At 39.2% G+C, this 19,510-nt stretch overlaps 1 protein-coding gene across 1 annotated transcript; it reads right to left on the bottom strand.

Annotated features, from left to right (window-relative positions):
- Positions 1–27: 27 nt before the first annotated feature.
- On the bottom strand, positions 28–12,634 carry LOC124151456. Its single transcript, XM_046523938.2, has 5 exons — positions 12,630–12,634; positions 11,498–11,580; positions 1,077–1,205; positions 614–855; positions 28–508 (listed from the first exon to the last, which is right to left on the bottom strand). Exons 1-5 carry the CDS (start codon positions 12,632–12,634, stop codon positions 254–256), a joined length of 714 nt encoding a protein of 237 aa, XP_046379894.2. The 3' UTR covers positions 28–253.
- Positions 12,635–19,510: the final 6,876 nt, after the last annotated feature.

The following is a 19,510-nucleotide window of genomic DNA, read 5'->3' on the forward strand; positions in this document are numbered from 1 at the left end:
ATTCTTATGAATACATACACCATGGCAAAAGTCTTTCACTTTATTTCGCAAAATTTCCGCGAAGCCTACGCAGAAACTCGACGGGAATTTAGTAATATTTCTGCCGAGCTACGCAGAAACTCCGCGGAAATTTAGTAAAATATCTTCTTAGCTACGCAGTTATTCCGCAAAATGTTTGATAAATGTCAGAGTATGTACACAAACACTCTATGGAGCTACTATAGGGAGTATCCGCGTACACTAATTGGGACTTTTATGGGAACTGCACTGTGGGAGTCCCCGCCATCACCCATCCCGCTTCTTGCGTTTGCTGCAAGGCCTGGTCGCTCGGTGGCGCCTGGTCGCTCGGTGGCGCCTGGTCGCTCAGTGACGCCTGGTCGCTCGGTGGCTCTTGCTGGTTGCTTGGTGGTTCTTGCAGTAAAGTGTGTTCATTCGATGGCTCTTGCAATAAATCCTGGCTGCCCTGTGGTTCTGGCATTAAAGCTGGTTCTTGTTGTTCCATCTCGTTCTGTCAAAATGAAATGAAACAACCTTGACATAGTACCATAAGAAAATATTCACGATGTGATATACTAGAAAATACTTCATTGAAATAGGTCTCATGGTTTCTTACCATTGGGATGTCCCTGTTTGGGACAATAATAATTTTGGCCTTTCCAACTTTGCGCTCGAGATCAAGGAGGGATTGCGGATCAATTTGTGTGACTCTTCTGCCCTTGTCGCAACGGGCATACGTAAAGCCCACAAGGGACAGCGGGACTCTGGGAAACAGCGCATAAATGTGGGCTTCCAATGTTCCCAGAGTCCATGTCCTCAAGAGGCGTATTGTTCCTGAGTCCTGAAAAACAGCTTCCCCTGAAACAAACGTTCACAAATGAATTAATTTCAGTGCATCATTATCCAGACATCTCTGCTTAAATTAGGACATTCTTCAACTTAACACCTTAATACATGCCTTTCGTCAATATCTATTTTGAAGTCTGGATAATCGGGTGCATTATTGTATATATGATTTTATCATATTTTCAATTATTAACACCTCTTCTTAACCGGTTTCTGATATTAAAATAGCTTACCAAATCCGTTTCTGGTGAGAAATCTACATTCCGCTGGGGAAGGAAAGAAGTCAGGGTTACTTCTTCTCAGCAGAAAGATTTTTGTCTTCCACTCAATTCGCCTTTTCCTTCCTCTGTGCCTCCCTTGGTCTGTAAAAGTTCATTAATGCTGCAATTGTACGATCATATGCTAAATATATGGAGACCTATACGTTTCGTTTTGTTTTGGTTTTGAATACGTTGTGTCAAAACCTTCGAAAAACATAAATGTGTGAGATTTCTCTAACGTTGTCAACGTTTTTAGCGAAACATGACTTATACATTATTAACATAAATGGTTAACACGTAGTTTCAGACAACCCTCTCCCTTCTATTCGGCTGGTCTGAAGTGAAGGTTGTGCGAGAATAGCACTCACGCGGCACTGGATCTATCTCCGGCGTGAAAATTGCGCAGAGATATAGAATATTAACTTTCCTGTCTGATGGTGTAAATTTAAATGCAAACGCCAACTGCGACGTATTTTAAATTTTTTTTATAACCTTTACGGAAACTGTGAGCGAACGAAATACTGCCTGATATCTGAACGACATAACTACATATCAAATAGAGTTATATGCGTATGTCTAACGACATACATTCAATGCCAAAAATAGCATGCCGTAAATGACGAAAACTGATTTTTCTCTATGACGTCAAAAGGCGACAGAGAGGTTTTATAAAACAAACCATAATAAATGATGAAAATTGTACTAGATCTACATAACAAAGGTAATAGAGAAATGGATGGCCCTATGTAACCTATAACTTAGTCCTTAGATTCCAACATTCTCCTGATTGTGTAAGTGTAATCTGACTAATGTTTCACCATTATTAATGGAGTACTAGCTTTATCATCAATTAATGCTAAAATGGATAGAATTATCATAAAAACGCCCGCAAGTTATCAGAAATGAGCGGGCCACTGTAACTTGATAATGCCCTCATATTAATTGACGACGGGCCATTATCACGCCCGTTGTTAGGTGACGTCATAGGATAGGGATAGGTGACGTAACATTCAATAGAGACGTCATCTGGTTTGTTCTATGACGTTTCCATATTTGTAAAAGGGGGTCAGTGACATTCGTGTTGATTGCAGTAAATGTTTCAAAATCGACATTGTTGTTTCTTTTTATTTGATAACAAATTCCATCCATTTTAGCTATAATAACGGTAACGCTATATTTCAGGGCATTATCATTTGCAGAAGCCCTCGGTCTTTTCAACTGCCCTCCTTCGTCGGGCAGTTAATGGAAGACCTCGGGCTTCTACAAATAATTATGCCCTGAAAAATAGCGTTAACCGTATAATGTAATGAAATACCAAAAGAAATACATCCATTCTATTTAACGAAAAATATTATCCATTTAAATATTAAAGTAATATATTCAGTTTTAATTAAAAATAAAATGAAACGGCTATTCATGGACATTGGTTATATTGACTATTACACACCCCAAGAAATACGTACATGCTGCAGTTACATTTACACTTCATCATGTAACACTTGTCCAAAGGAGAGAAATATCGTATTTGACACTAAAAAATTATCAATTCTTATGTAAACAATGTTCAAACAAGCAGTTCATCGTTCATACATGCTGTGGCCTACATTTACGTATAATTTCATTTTGAACATTGACAAATATCCAAAGTGAAATTACTTGTGTGAAAAAATGTATAAAAGATATGCCAAATCTACATAATAACTGAAACTGTAAACAGTGCACTCTCATTCAAGGACCTTCACCTCAAAGAAATAACAAAATACAACAGTGTTGACGTGTAACATATGTAGCAGGGCGTGGAGTCATCCCACAGATGACATCCTTACCTTGTCAGCTTGCTGACGGGGTTAACCTCTTTGGTCATGTGGACAAGGCGTCCGACCTCGGATCAGAAGGTCCATGGTTCGAATCCCATCACGGGACTCGGAAATTTTATGGCCGCTACATTGGCGCCCAACGTGGGGCTAGACCTCCTTTTCCGTGGTTTGGGTACAGGAATAGATGTTTCTGGTCTAGGAAGAGAACCAATGGGCAGTAACAGATTCCTATGAAGAGTCTTCTTCCTGCCCCCTCCGTTTTCCTTTTCAACAACATACACTGGTATAGAAGGGTTTGGTTGGCTTGTGACAATGTAAATGTCATCTTCCCACTTGTCAGCTAGTTTGTGACGACCGTCAAAAGCTACTACTTTAACAAGGACACGGTCACCCACATCTAATACAGCTGCTCTTGCACTCTGATCGTAGTAGGACTTCTGCTGGGATTGAGACTGTTTGGCTTGTCTAGTAGCTATCTCATAGGCATTACGCAGCTTTTCCTGAAAGGTCTTGGTATACTTGAGAATTGATCTCGTGGTGACAGGTTCTATGTCTAGTCCAAAGGCCAGATCTATAGGAAGTCTGGGATGACGACCGAACATGAGATAGAAAGGAGAGTGTCCAGTTGATTCATGTCGTGTGCAGTTGTACGCATGCACTAGTGGTGCAACATTGATCTTCCAATCCTTCTTGGCTTCAGGTTCAAGTGTTCCAAGCATATTGCACAATGTCCTATTAAACCTCTCGCACATTCCATTACCCATGGGATGATAAGGTGTTGTGGAGGACTTGTCGATCTTTAGAATCTGACAGAGCTCAGTCATCACCTTGCCCACAAAGTTAGCTCCCTTGTCCGAATGAATCCTTTTGGGCAAACCATAATGGACTACAAAGTTGTTGAAGAACAGCTCTGCTGTGGTTCTTGCTGAAGTGTTCTTTGATGGATATGCCTGTGCATAACGAGTAAAATGATCTGTTATCACAAGAACATATTGCTGACCACCTGTAGAGGGTTCCAATGTCAAAAAATCCATGCACACTAGTTCAAGTGGCTGAGATGTTGTGATACTAACCAGAGGTGCACGAATTGAGGTGGAGGACTTGCGCTTCATGCATCTGCCACAAGATTGTATGTGAATCTCAACGTCTTTGGCCATACCAGGCCAGTAGAACCTTTCCTTGCTAAGAAGAAAAATGGAAAACTCAGGATGTGTATAGACTTCAGGCAACTGAACCGCCGAACCATCAAAGATTCCTACGCACTTCCCAGAATCGAAGAAATGCTTGACTGTTTAGGTGGTATGACCTACTTTTCTGTCCTTGACATGAAGAGCGGCTACCATCAGGTTCTGGGGAGGGGCTACCATTAGGCAATTCTCAACGCCCCACACACAGGAAACTGCCTCAAGGATTAGTAGGAACTTCTAATGAAGTTGAAGTTTACATTGAGGACATTCCAGTGTGCGCCCTTCTTGATACTGGAGCCACTGTATCAATACTTTCTCAATCTTTTTATGAGAATCATCTTTCTCATATCCCATTAGTGTCTTTGGATAAGTTGCTAGATATTGAATGTGCTGGTGGTGAGCAACTCCAATATCAGGGAATTATCGAGGTTTCAGTTAGGACTCCTGGAGGTGGTGTTAAGGAGGACTCTGTATCTTGTCTGTTTCTTGTGGTATCTGACACCAGATACAATGCAAAGGTGCCAGTTTTACTGGGCACAAATGTGTTATCACATTTTCTTGAAACATGCCGAAACCAAAATGGAGATAGGTTTTTACAGAAGGCCAATTTGCATACCCCCTGGTACTTAGCATTCAGAAGTATTGTATTACATGAAAAGGAATTGGTGAGAAACCATGGGAAGCTTGCTTTGGTTAGGAATGCAGAACATAAAAGTGTTGTAATCCCTAGTAATAGCACCATAGTCATCAAGGGCCAAATGAGCAGAGGGTTAGCATATCCTCAGGTTTGTGCATTGCTACAACCAACCATCAGTTCTGCAGTACCACATGATCTTGACATTGCCCCAACTATCATCCAATACAACCCTCAAAGACAAGATACCATTGAAGTGCACATCTCAAATGTCACTACCAAGGCTGTCGTCATTCCGACTCGGGCTATTTTATGTGAGCTGCAACCGGTCACAATTCAAGATCTACCACCTGGTCGTCCCGTAGACTCTGACACATTGATTGATCAGATAGAGATGGATAAGGAGGGCCTAACACGTGATCAGATTGAGGAAGGATTAGACACCATACTCAAATTCAAGGACATCTTTTCCAAGGCAGATGATGACTTGGGTCACTCAACACAAGTTCGGCATCGGATTGAGCTCTATGACCACACGCCCTTTAAGCAGAGACATCGTCGTATTCCACCAGCTATGTTTGATGAAGTTAGAAGTCATTTACAGGAGTTGCTATCTGCAGGTGTAATAAGACACTCACACAGCCCCACGTTGGGCGCCAATGTAGCGGCCATAAAATTTCCGAGTCCCGTGATGGGATTCGAACCATGGACCTTCTGATCCGAGGTCGGACGCCTTTGGTTCCAATGTCAGGGTAAGACTCAACAAACTGACACACCTAACTGAGTCAGTAATGGCACCATGGTTGAATATACAATAGAAAAAAATGTGTTGCAACACAGGAATAACACTGCAGTGTACAATCAGTAACAAAGTATGACAGGGAACACCATTTGAATTTTCAAAGAAATATAAGATGCATCTTCTGTAGAGTATAACACAATTATGACTGTTTGCTGACAATAGAACAAATGCACATTTGATGAGACAGAACTAAAGCAATTGCTTCATAGCTAGCTTTGGAAACGAGTCCATGATTGCGTGAATCTTGGTACAAGTTGATAACATTCTGCACGCAAATAGTTCATAATTACCACGTATTCACATGGGTATGCAGTCCATTACTGGATCACTGGGATGGTCACTGGATCACAGGAATTGTCACTCCACCCAACATCAGTCGTCAACAGATCCTCACTGGGGGCTCCATTCTTCAGTGGAGAACATGGGAAAGATACAGAGTATGATCTTTGGAGATATGAGGTGGATTGCCTCATGGAGAGTAAGACATACAGCCCCGAGGTAATATTGCAAGCCCTTCGCAAATCACTTAAAGGAGAAGCAGCTTTGGTTTCCATGAAATTAGGTCATAAGGCATCTATTGCAGAGTTGTTGTCCAAATTTAAGAGTGCTTTTGGAACATTACGGAGTTGTTCCTCTTTGTTATCAGAATTCTACAGTACAAGTCAGCATGATGACGAGGACGTGGCAACCTGGAGTTGTAGGTTGGAGAGGTTATTGTTCCAGCTTACTGAACTGAAGCACATCTCACAAGAAGAACAGGATGATATGTTAAGGTCAAGACTTTGGGATGGTCTACACTCATCGCTTAAGAGTCTTGCTGGATACAAATATGATGCTATATCCAATTTTGATGAATTAAGACTATGCCTCCGTGAACTTGAGTTTGATCTGAACCATGGGAAACGAGACACACCCAAGATCAGGCCCAAGTCTGCAACTGTGAAGATGGCCTCGATAACTGAGACTGCCAAAGAAAGAGACCTTTCGGAACTAAAGGACATGATGAAAGAATTGAAAGCAGAAATTTCAGAGATGAAAGAACAACAGACACAGATGTCTGCTCAGGTATATCAGTGTCAGTCATTTATACACCCCGATCCACAAAGCTATGAGGACAGACAACACCAGAGTGGCTCATGGAGAGGAAGAGGCAGAGATCCCAGACGTCGACAGGGTAGAGAGTGTGGACAAAAGGTTACTTGGAGGGGTGCACAGTCAGGGGATGCCCAACAGGGTGCGGCTGCGCCACAGTATCAGCCCCCCAGCCTACAGCAGTCTCAACCGACAGATGGACATATCACGTCACAGTGGAATAACACACAACCTCAAGGAAACACACCTATTTGCTACAGATGTGGATATCCAGGCCATTTAGCCTATGGTTGTCGTGTCTTATTGGATCATCAGAGGCGCCCTTTAAACTTGCCCGGGCCTATGGGGAGGGGCTACCATTAGGCAATTCTCAACGCCCCACACACAGGAAACTGCCTCAAGGATTAGTAGGAACTTCTAATGAAGTTGAAGTTTACATTGAGGACATTCCAGTGTGCGCCCTTCTTGATACTGGAGCCACTGTATCAATACTTTCTCAATCTTTTTATGAGAATCATCTTTCTCATATCCCATTAGTGTCTTTGGATAAGTTGCTAGATATTGAATGTGCTGGTGGTGAGCAACTCCAATATCAGGGAATTATCGAGGTTTCAGTTAGGACTCCTGGAGGTGGTGTTAAGGAGGACTCTGTATCTTGTCTGTTTCTTGTGGTATCTGACACCAGATACAATGCAAAGGTGCCAGTTTTACTGGGCACAAATGTGTTATCACATTTTCTTGAAACATGCCGAAACCAAAATGGAGATAGGTTTTTACAGAAGGCCAATTTGCATACCCCCTGGTACTTAGCATTCAGAAGTATTGTATTACATGAAAAGGAATTGGTGAGAAACCATGGGAAGCTTGCTTTGGTTAGGAATGCAGAACATAAAAGTGTTGTAATCCCTAGTAATAGCACCATAGTCATCAAGGGCCAAATGAGCAGAGGGTTAGCATATCCTCAGGTTTGTGCATTGCTACAACCAACCATCAGTTCTGCAGTACCACATGATCTTGACATTGCCCCAACTATCATCCAATACAACCCTCAAAGACAAGATACCATTGAAGTGCACATCTCAAATGTCACTACCAAGGCTGTCGTCATTCCGACTCGGGCTATTTTATGTGAGCTGCAACCGGTCACAATTCAAGATCTACCACCTGGTCGTCCCGTAGACTCTGACACATTGATTGATCAGATAGAGATGGATAAGGAGGGCCTAACACGTGATCAGATTGAGGAAGGATTAGACACCATACTCAAATTCAAGGACATCTTTTCCAAGGCAGATGATGACTTGGGTCACTCAACACAAGTTCGGCATCGGATTGAGCTCTATGACCACACGCCCTTTAAGCAGAGACATCGTCGTATTCCACCAGCTATGTTTGATGAAGTTAGAAGTCATTTACAGGAGTTGCTATCTGCAGGTGTAATAAGACACTCACACAGCCCCACGTTGGGCGCCAATGTAGCGGCCATAAAATTTCCGAGTCCCGTGATGGGATTCGAACCATGGACCTTCTGATCCGAGGTCGGACGCCTTGTCCACATGACCAAAGAGGTTAACCCCGTCAGCAAGCTGACAAGGTAAGGATGTCATCTGTGGGATGACTCCACGCCCTGCTACACATATGACTACCGGTGACCGACTTTTACAAACTGGCGTGTTCACTGTCAACAGTACGCGGGATTTTACGAGGGGACTTTCGTTGATTCAGGGGTCGTGTATACATAAATGTGACATGTAAGTAATCAGAAACATTCTGACAATCTTTGTGCTGTTATTTGTTGTTATATGATTCTTTGAGACCAACGGAAATAGTCAGAAATTCCGATAAATACCGTTGTCGTTGTGCGTGATTTTGCGTCAGTCATGGCGTCATACAGGATGGTAACTTTGACAATTTCTGTGCAATGCAATGTATCTGTTTTAAATTCCCTAATTCTTCCCACAATTCTCTTCCCATGCATATTCCGAAAATGTTGAGCCAATATCTTGAACGAATAGACGAATGGATAGCTCAAAATAGGAGAAAATGCTACACTGAGTAAAATCTGAATTTTGCTATGTTGCAGTTTTTCGAGCACAGCTTCGCTCTACACCTACCCTATTTTGCTTAAATTTCCTCTAGGCACTTTATATTGGTGACAAAGATCATAAGACATTTGATTCTAAAATGTATTAGCAATTCAAAAGATGTATGTATCGCAGCTAAGTTTGAAATATACTGATGTTACAGGCGTCCCATAACGGGTGTACCTGAAACGTGATTTTGTAAACACTATCCAATATCGCGGAAAGTTCACTTCGGCGTTCGTGTTTGGGTATTTTTCAAAACATTCGAAACGATTCTAGGGTTGGAATGATCATTGGTGATTTCATAAAAGTCAGAATAATACCCTTGGTCCCTGATATGCTATTTTGGAAATCCATTTCTCCGAGTAAATATCCGAAATTTACATTTCAAAACATGCTGTAAATAACGCCGTGACTGTTCATTTAATAATGTGTAAAAAATGGCGACATTTACGATGTACCTAATTTTGAGAGGTTATTTTCAGTACTTTTGCTTGGCCTAAAGTGTCAGTGGATGATATCACAGAACAGGAAATTTCCCACCTTATTCAAAACTGTGAAGTGTAACTGTGTAGGTGATGTATTTTCAAGTTTATTCGACTTCAAAGTGAGGGATTTAGAGGGTTGACAAATATGTCCCTCTGGCATCCAGGGCGTAATCTTATTTTTCCATATTCGACATTGCTCTAGACTTACAAAGTACAAGAATATTGAAACAAGCACTTGCAAATAAGTTTGTATTGTGTTTAAAAAATATATCGTCTCTTCTCATCGTTAATATTATGACTTACCGTCAATACTTGTGCCTGATCTTGAAAAACTACTTCTCACTACTGAGACCATGTTTTGAAATTGGTCACTGCTGTCATTGTCAGTATCGGACTCAACTCCTCCGCGAATTGCTTGGCGTGCTGTTGAGACAAGCTCCTGCACAAGTTGGGCATGGTTTGCCGCCATATTGGTACCGGAAGAATTTACGGATATGTAGCCAGACAGGAAGTATTTGAAGATATCTGTAAGTCATTTCCCGCCATTTTGGGGACTGGAATAATTCGTGTAATTCCTTCATATTACTAAATTAGATAACTGATATCAATAATTGATATAAAAATATCATTAAAATTATTAATGATATCTTTAATTGGATTTTTGATATCAGTAACGGTCAGAATTAATGATATCTTGAATTGAATTAAAGATATCTCTAATTGAAATAAAGATATCTCTAATTGAATTAAAGATATCTGTAATGCATTTGTGGATATGTATAACTTATTTCAAGATATCTTGAATTGAATTTAAGATATCTTGAATTTATTTCTAATATATTTATGTATAGTAGGGTGGTAATTGTTTAATGATATCTTAAATACATTTAGAGATATCACAAACTAATTTGTTGATATCACTGTAACATTTTAAGATATCAATAATTGTTTTATGGATATAAGAAATGAATTTAAGATATCTTTAATTATTTTTTGATATCTTAAAAACATTATTGATATCTTCAAATAAAATACCGATATCTTTAAAAGAATTGAAGATATCTGTAATTACGTAATAAATGTGAAAACGGCTTGCCATACGGTCACGAGAGGACCATTTGAAGGGAAAATAGTGAAGTATCTTTTGGCACATTATTTCTATTCTAATAGCTAAAGTGTGGTAACACTAGACTTATTGATTATAACATTTTTTGGCTTTGAAAAATGCTATTGCATGGCACACGAATGCTTTTTGTGTTCGGTTCGTCATGGCATCTTTTATCATAAGAACAACACGTCTACATGTAGGACATATGTAGGATTGTACAGAATTTCACTCAAATGTGTGCGTGTTAAACAATTTGACATGACAATGTGATCATGAATTCCGTGTCAATTATCTATGTTGTTATTGTCAGCAGCTGGGAATCCCCGTGACGTCATTGGGAAACACCCGCTTTTTTTATCTCTAACACAAATGAGTTCTCTGTCAGAGTTACGATAGGTATCGTAGCTCTGAACGATCTGCGACAGGTTTACGATAGTTTCGAAAATCTATCTTATCTTAACCTTAAGATATCTTATCTTTGAACGTAAGTTGTTAAGATTTATCTTAGCTGAGATCGTTTCGAAAATCTAGGCCCTGGGCCCCGATCCACAAAGCCTTCGTAACTTACACATATCGTAAGAGTTTACGATTGAAATTAAGATAATTTTACTAATATTTACGACCGATCCACAAAGCGTTCTTAATCCGTTCGTAAATTCCTCGTCTTACGATCATTGTCGTAAATTAAGATTGTCGCTCTCCTGTGATGGAGGTAAGAATATAGGGGGATTTCCCCAATGACGTCATTAATTTACAGGGGAATCCCTTCACTCTGTTAGCAGACGACGCCAGTCGTATTATCAACCGATCATGGATTCTAGTCAGCCATTGACATTGAAACGCCCAAAGAGTAAGAACTGGACTAACAGTGAGTTAGCCCTTCTTATAGAGGGTGTTCAGTCGAAGAAAAACGTGTTGTTTTCGTCGTTTAGCAACAATTTGACGAACAACATGGATAAGAAAGCATGGGATGACATTTCAGAGGTGAGTGATTTAATGAAATAGTGTGTGTGTGTGGAAGGGTGGGGGTGGGGGTGGGGGTGGGGGAGGGTCATATGTCTGGTATAAACTGGAGTACAAATATGTAAATAATGATCACGTAAAACATCGATGTTTTATGTTGAATATTGCAGGGCGAGGAAAGCGTTCTGACGGTAAATATCTGTAGGCTATCTCACCCACCTGTCAACAGGGTACGTGTTACCTCATCAACCCGTCTTTGGTAATAACTTGATGCAAAGGATAGACATAAGCTGGAACTAGCGCTGCAGTGTCACGGTCAGCCATTTTGACACTTAGAAAGGGACACCACTCTATCCGTATTTTAGACGAAAAGTACAGGTAATTGTGATCATGTAAGATAAAAGATGAAGTATAAACTTAAAGTTGATTTTGAAATTTGATTAATAGTTCCGTTAATAACCATAATTTTTGTAGATTTTGCCTTTTTTCATTGCAGAGAAATTGGTAAATTGGAACTACATGTATCTTATTACTTACAGACACTACCCCAGCAACTCCAGTTTTTCCAGAGACTCTTCAAGCCCTGCAGGATTTGCCTTATGATGGGACCTTTGTACCACCTACATACATGTACTCAGAGAGTGTGATGTCAGCAGATGATGTTCCTCAAGGTATTACCATATACATAATGGAAATACTGCACAATAAATTTAATACAACTTTTAAGTGTTCTGGGTGGGGAGAGATTTGCAATTGTGATAGTTTATTGCAGGTATGCCTACCACAAGATAAGATGAAATCATGTATACAACATCACAGGTCTTAGAAATACAGTTCATGGATTTTAATTGTATGCCTGACACTCCAATCTCTGTATGTGTTTATGTATTATGAATCATAGGGAGAGAGGTGTTTACTTAATAGTAAAAACGTCATTACTTCCTTATTTAACTCAGAATTCCGTATTCCTGTGGATATGTTTTAAATACAACATTCACATGTCTCAGTTAAATGATTTGTTTCTTTAATACAGTTGATGCAGTTTCACATGTTAAGGCCACAAAGACTCTCAGTGGTATGTACAGCAATACATCAAATTTGAAATTTGAAAAGATAAAAAGAGAAAAAATGTAATTTACTCAAGAAACCCTGATTTTTGTTTTGATAAAGTTTGTATACAGATGGACGAGACATAACTGTTGCTGTGAGACTTGTGTTATGTAAAATGAAAATTTCTTTCAGACAAAGATAACATTCTGAACATAGAGAGGGAGAAACTGATTGTGCTGAAAGAGCTTCTTGAGGTAAAAAAAAAAAGAGACTACATGTGGAAGAACAGAAATTGGCCAACATCATTTCTCTGGAAGCTGGCCACCCTGGCCAACTGAATGTATCACCAGCTATTCAGGTCCTTTAAACTTTGATTAATTTTCCCAAATATAAAAATTTATACTGATAATGTAGCTTCTGTTGTCATATATCATCGGTTACAAAAAGTCTTTTGTCTTAATCATACAATCATTTAGAGAAACAGTTATTGGCGAAGCTTGTCGGACTTTGTGGCCTTTATTGAGAGGTAAGGTCACAGGTAAGCTATCCCATCTTCTTGGATCAGGTCTTCTTGTGTAGGAGGAGCTGGCAATCTGAGGCTGATGCAGAAGTTATGCAGCTGACAGGTTGCATACACAACTTGAAAGCATTTTTTTGGGGGGGGTGGGAGTGGGGGGGGGGGGGGGTGAACGGCAGGCAGCCACCTGATTTATGTAGGCACCTAATAATGTATATAAACACAAACATTACCCTTTGTTCAGAATGCAGATAAGATAGACTAGTCGCATTATTATGTGTAAAACTTGAAATATTCTAAAAAGACCATATCTCTGATTTACTTTAAAGTATGAGTATTATCTTAAAGCATAACATCATAATCTGTCATTAGCACAAATATATGCCCTACTAATGTCTCAAATATTGAAAAATGATATATATACTTGAGTAGAATAAGGGATGAACATATACATGCCTGAACCTGGATTTAAGGAGTCCAAAAGCCCTCTCCACAGTGTTGCGTGTTCTGCAGTGTGCAGTGTTGTAACATTCCTCAGACGGTGTTGTAGGGTTAACTATTGGCGTAAGCAGCCATGGGCGACATGCATATCTGATGGAAAAAGTGTACTTCTGTTAAACATACTGACCATACCATTAAATATTGAAAGAAAACTTAAAATACCAGCTTATATACTTCACTTCAAATGTTATTTCATTTAGTGACAATTTTATTGGTGTCAGTTTACATTGTGAAATTTGGGTTTAAGTACACTTTCACTCAAAGCTAGATTTTATGGGCGCTGCTTTCAATTTATGATCAATATATTTTAAAGTGACTAATATGAAATAAACATTGGAATCTGAAAATCACATTATGATTACAGTATGGTCTTCTGTGTGCCAAGTTACAAAATATCAATTTCTTGTTTATATGTTTTCATATGTCTGTAGTCAACAATACAACTTATATTTACACAAATGATTTGCTGTTACCCTGAATCGCCTAGCAGCCATCCGTCATTCCCAGCAGTCTCCATATACTGCCCAATCTTGCTGTTTTGTAGCATGAACGAATCATCAGTTGAACCAGGCCACTTGGAAACCACACTTGAAAACCTTTTGATTATATATATATATAATTCTTCCATCAGCCATGCATTCATAAATCGATATTAAAGTTATTTTCTCAAGTCCCTGTGTGTGTGTGTGTGTGTGTGTGTGTGTGTGATAGTCCAACTGGTCGTTTACAGTTTTCTTTATTCTTTCTTTATTCAGCAGTGAGCATTGCTTTAAGTACTAAAACAATCGTCCTTTATCACAATGGTAATTCCACACGGTAATAGAAACCTGTATTAGACCTCATGACAAAACCCATGTTGGGCTTTACGTAATGATTGGTCAACAAAATGAGTAGGTGGCACCACTAGTCATTGTCAAGGTCATTAAAGAGAGTAAACAAGGTGTGTATCCTTCGATGTTTCCCTGAATAATGTTGTTATTACGTCTGTATACGACTGATTGATTCATACTGACCCTAACATTTGTTAAATAAGGATGTTGCTGGGTGTTGTTAACGTCTGTAAAGTGTGATGTACCTTAGTTCTGCGTCACAGACAGCTTGAACGTTTACGGCATGGAAGCCCGTCCTGCAAACGTAAACCGCTTCTTCATCCCCGGTGGGTCGCATGATAGGTATGAGGGTGCCATCTATACAACCAAGCACTTTTGGAAATCTACTAATGTTATAAAATGCTTCCTTCGTGACACGTTGGTCGGATGTTGCCTTTGGGAACGAAATCAGTTTTAGTTGTTTGACAATGTCTTCATTTGTACGGGTAGACACCCGTGACAGTGGACTTGGATACCTCATGCAAGTCTGCTAGTTCAGTGAAGAACGATCCCTTACCATAAAATCTGAGGGCAATCAAAACCTGTGTTTCCGGGGACAATGCATGGGAACGCTCTGTTTGGGAAGCAAGAAATGGTTTTAGTGAGTCTATAAGTTCAAATATGGCATGACGTGGTAGCCGGTAGCGCCGGATTATGCTATCATCATCGAGCGTGTCAAGTACTCTACTTCGGTCTCGAAACACCCTTGGTCGTGACCGTGTTGCCTTTTCTTCTAATAAGCCAAGCAAAAAATATGCCGCCATCTTGATGCTAAAGTTACGACAGAAATGCTTGATTTACGATAGGTACTGACCACTCATAATTTTTCTCTAAACTTTACGAGATATTTTCACTAAGATAGCTTTGTGGATCTCTTAAGATTTTGTCATAAAGTTACGATGTTCGTAGCGCTACGGAGGCTTTGTGGATCGTGGCCCTGTATTCTAAAGGTAGGCCCATTTAAGTACCTAATTTTCAGAGGTCGTTTTTAGTACCTTTGCTTGGCCTAAAATGCCAGTGGATGATATCACAGAACAGGGAATCCCCACCTTATTCAAAACTGTGAAGTGTATTAGTGTGCATGATGTACAGTAAACTAAGGTTATAACGAACTCAAAGGGACTAGTAATTTTAGTTCGTTATAACCTTAATTCGTTATAAGCATATATACAGCATAACTACAGCATATAGTCGGGACTAAAAAATTATTTCGTTATATCCGTTAGTTCGTTATATGCGTGTTCGTTATAACCGTAGTTTACTGTATTTTGAATTTTATTCGACTTCGACTGTTGCTAGGATTTTGGAGTTCTAACCCTTCACTCTATTACTTTTCTTTCTTGACAATTTATTAAAGTTCACTGATCTTGTTTCAGCATTAGTGCAAACAGTGGTGTCAAGAGACTGACCAAAGATGTTAAAAAGAAGTGGATGGACAACAAGTACGAGGGGTGTCCCATAAGTTTCCGGCCTCCATAAGTAATTTGCGATTTACATAAAAACTGTTTTACTTATTTTTCAACATAATCTCCCTTGACCTCAATGCACTTGTTCCACCGTTTCTCCAGCATATTTAACCCGTCAGAAAACCACTGTTTGTCACGTGACCCTAAAAACTATACAGCAGTGATGACCTCTTCATTTGTCACAAATCTTCGGCCCCTGAGTACAGATTTGAGTTGAGGGAAGAGGAAGAAGTCAAAGGGGGCCAGATCTGGAGAATAGGCAGGGTGAGGCAGGATCTTGAAGCCACATTCATGTGCAGCGCTCACTGCTACTTGGGCGGTGTGAACTGGTGCGTTGTCCCGGAGGAGCCAGACACCTCGGCTTAGTTAACCTCTGCGCTTTGCTTTGATTTCATTACGCAATCTGCGCAATTCATCTGCATAATATGCACCGTTAATGGTGGAACCCTTCTGTAGATAATCTATTATCGGAGTCCCAGAAAACGGACGCCATGACCTTGCCACTGGAAGATGTGCTTTTGTACTTTTTGGGTGTTGGTGACGTCACATGCTTCCATTTCATGCTCTGACTTTTTGTCTCTGGGTCAAAAATGAAGAACCCAGGTTTTTATCCTGAGTAACAATATGAGCCATGAAAGCACGTGGATCTCTCCGAAAATCTTCCAGAAGCTGTTGACTAATCATGACCCTCTGACGTTTTTGTTCTTCAGTCAACATTCTGGGCACCCAACGGGCAGACACCTTGTTCATGTGTAAATGTTCATGGATTATTCGTTCCACTGATGTTTTACTCATGTCATGTGCAGTAGCTAACTGTCTAACAGTTACTCGTCTGTCCTGCATTATTGTATCAAGAACAGCTGCAACTTCATCTTGGGTAGTCACTTCACATGGCGACCAGACCGTGGTTCGTCTTCAGTGCTGTGCCTGTCCCTTGTAAATTCAGCACACCACTGTTTGACCGTACTATACGAAGGAGCATTGTCACCTAATGTTTGTACCATGTCATCATGAATTTGCTTTGGCGTTAAGATTTTTAAATGTAGATACTTGATAACGACTCTACATTCGGTCTTCTCCATTTTTTCCAAATGTTAGGGGATCATGCTGTTTGATAGCAATTTATAGGAACTTGTAGCACGTGGGATTCATGTTTTGCATGTCATCCACGTGCAGAGATACTGTTCTAGCAACAGGTGCAGTTTGGTTGAGTTTGGGTTATCCGTTCATGTTGAGGCCGGAAACTTATGGGACACCTCTCGTATGTGTATACACACAGAACAATTTTGAGCATAATATCATTTTATGTAAACAAATACTCATTGCATGGTATAAAACATGTGCTTGTCCTGACATATATGTTCAGTGAAACATTCATATGTAGCTGTTAACAAATATAGAGAAAAATTGTTTATACTGGTACTTAACATTTTTGGAGATAATCCGAGGTGTTTGCTTATTTATACATTTTGTTCCATCGGGAGTCAAACAAGGAAAAAAGAAGCTGAAAATTTCTGACGTGAAATCATTGATGCGTTATTCGTGTTTTCGAAGTGTCAATTTGAATCACACAGTTTAACAAAATGAAATGTCAGTGTTTGAACGTAAAGCAGACTAATTGTTTGGCAAAATATGTATTGCAAAGTATGCCGCAATCTTGGAAGAAGATAAAATAACTTACGACAGGTATGGGGTTATCTTAGATTTACGACAGACTTAAAGGGCAAGTTCACACGAAAATAAACCAATTTTTCTTGTACTTTTTCATCATGAAAAGTATTTACCTAGTAGTTTCGGAGGCAAAACAATTAAAATATCACACGTATCAAATTTATTTTATTCATAAAATCGGTTCATATTTTTCACATTTACAGAGAGTTCTATTTCCACAATAAACACACCATGGCTTATGCCCCTTGCAATATGACGTCATTGGTGCCAATTGATAAAGGAATGACGTCATAAGACTTTATTAGACGCGTTTCACGTGGTGTATGTAGGTGTGTGGTTCTATCTTCTCAGATGCGCAGCCTAGCTATTGTTTGTTCGGTACCGAGCTGTCCAAGATACAACGCTAAGCACAAATACTCTAAAATTATTTCGTTTTCCAAAATCGCGACTGAGAAGACAACAATGCACTGATAACATACTGTAAGATTCGCGATTATGGTTGGAAGGGTCCGTTGTATGAATTGCGCTTATTCGTTCATTTGTGTTGCGCATATTGGCTCTTGCTGAGTTGCTGTCGTCTTCCGTGAGAGTTTAGATACCTGCTGGTTCCGAAACCACAGGACCATATGTAACTAATAATAACAATACAAAAAACTCGCCAAAAAATTATAGACGAGGCCGAAGGCCGTTTTTGTTACTATTATTAGTTACATATGGTCCTGTGCTGAAACTGATCGGAAGCGGATGGTGTACGATCCTTATATGGAAACGGTCTCAAGGGACAGCACTCTCATCAAGACCCTGACTGGGATGTTTTTGTAAACAAACGCCGTAAAGTTGAAGTAACTCGATCAGGTAAGATTGCTGTTTTAGTTTATTCTAACCACAGTAGTATTTAAGAAATGTATTTTAGCAGGGGTAGGGTGATATTTGTACATAGTTTCACTTGATAATCATGATTTCAATGAAACAAGTTTATTTTAATGAGCATAGAGAAAAACATTACATACATCAGATGGAAATCTTTCATGAATCACCTCGACAACACAAGATGGAATAACTTTTCTCTGATTCTTCAACTATTTCTGCAAATCCCCAAAGTGAACCTCTTGTTTATGAGGTGTAGATAGATTCTGAAATGAAAAAGTGTCTTTTATTAGTCAAGCTATGCACAACATTACAAAAAAATATCATACCATTTACATATATATTTTTGTCATTAAATCTGGAGGGATGCTTATATAAGAAGTAACTTGTATTGATGATATATGCATAATTTTTATTACATGTTAATAATTCAATAAATACCAAAACAGTTTATAGTTCTATCATGTTGACATGATGTGTTTATTACTGTAGGTTTGAATACTTCTTGAAATAGTGCGGGCATGTTTCAATATCTCTGATGTTATTTAATAACCTTACAAGTTACATATGCTTTCACAACTTGCTGGCAAATAAACATTTATGGTACTCGAATCTCTTATTTGTATCTCGATTTGTTTGTTGTGCATGATAGATCTTAAAATGCATAATAAAATAAATTGATGAAAGTAAATCATATTATATGTTTTCTAAACTTTATTTCAAGTGTTAATATAAAAAAGGGTGGTGGGGTAGCCTTGTGGTGAAAGCGTTCGATCGTCACACTGAAGACCCAAGTTCGATTCCCCACATGGGCACAACATGTGAAGCCCTTTTCTGGTGTCCCCCAGTTGTGTTATTGCTGAAATATTGCTAAAAGCGGGGTAAAACCCTACTCACTCACTCATATAAAAAAATGATTGCATATTTCATTTGCATTTTAGGGGGTGGTTGTTACAGATGTTTTGCTCAAAAGGTCAGGTTGGGAGGTCCAAATTTCCAAACAAAGATTTACAATTTCAAATATTTTTCACAAATATTCAACAAGTTTTACTTATAGTTTCTTAGATAATTTATATGTATTGATTGTGACAGTAAATGAGCTTTTTGTAAACATTTTACATATATCTGGTCCACTCAGTTAAACAACCCACTGTTTTTAATAATTAATTATATATTAGATATTTCTTCTTTTTTATAGTTTCTAAACATTTTTTTTTAAAATCTGGCCCCATAATAGATGATAGTTTCCCTGCAAAGTTGCAATGCATTTTCTATGAATGGTTGTCAGAAC

The sequence above is a fragment of the Haliotis rufescens genome, unplaced genomic scaffold, assembly GCF_023055435.1.
Source record: "Haliotis rufescens isolate VD_foot unplaced genomic scaffold, xgHalRufe1.0.p SCAF_9, whole genome shotgun sequence".
In the NCBI taxonomy this organism is placed as follows: Eukaryota; Metazoa; Mollusca; class Gastropoda; order Lepetellida; family Haliotidae; genus Haliotis; species Haliotis rufescens.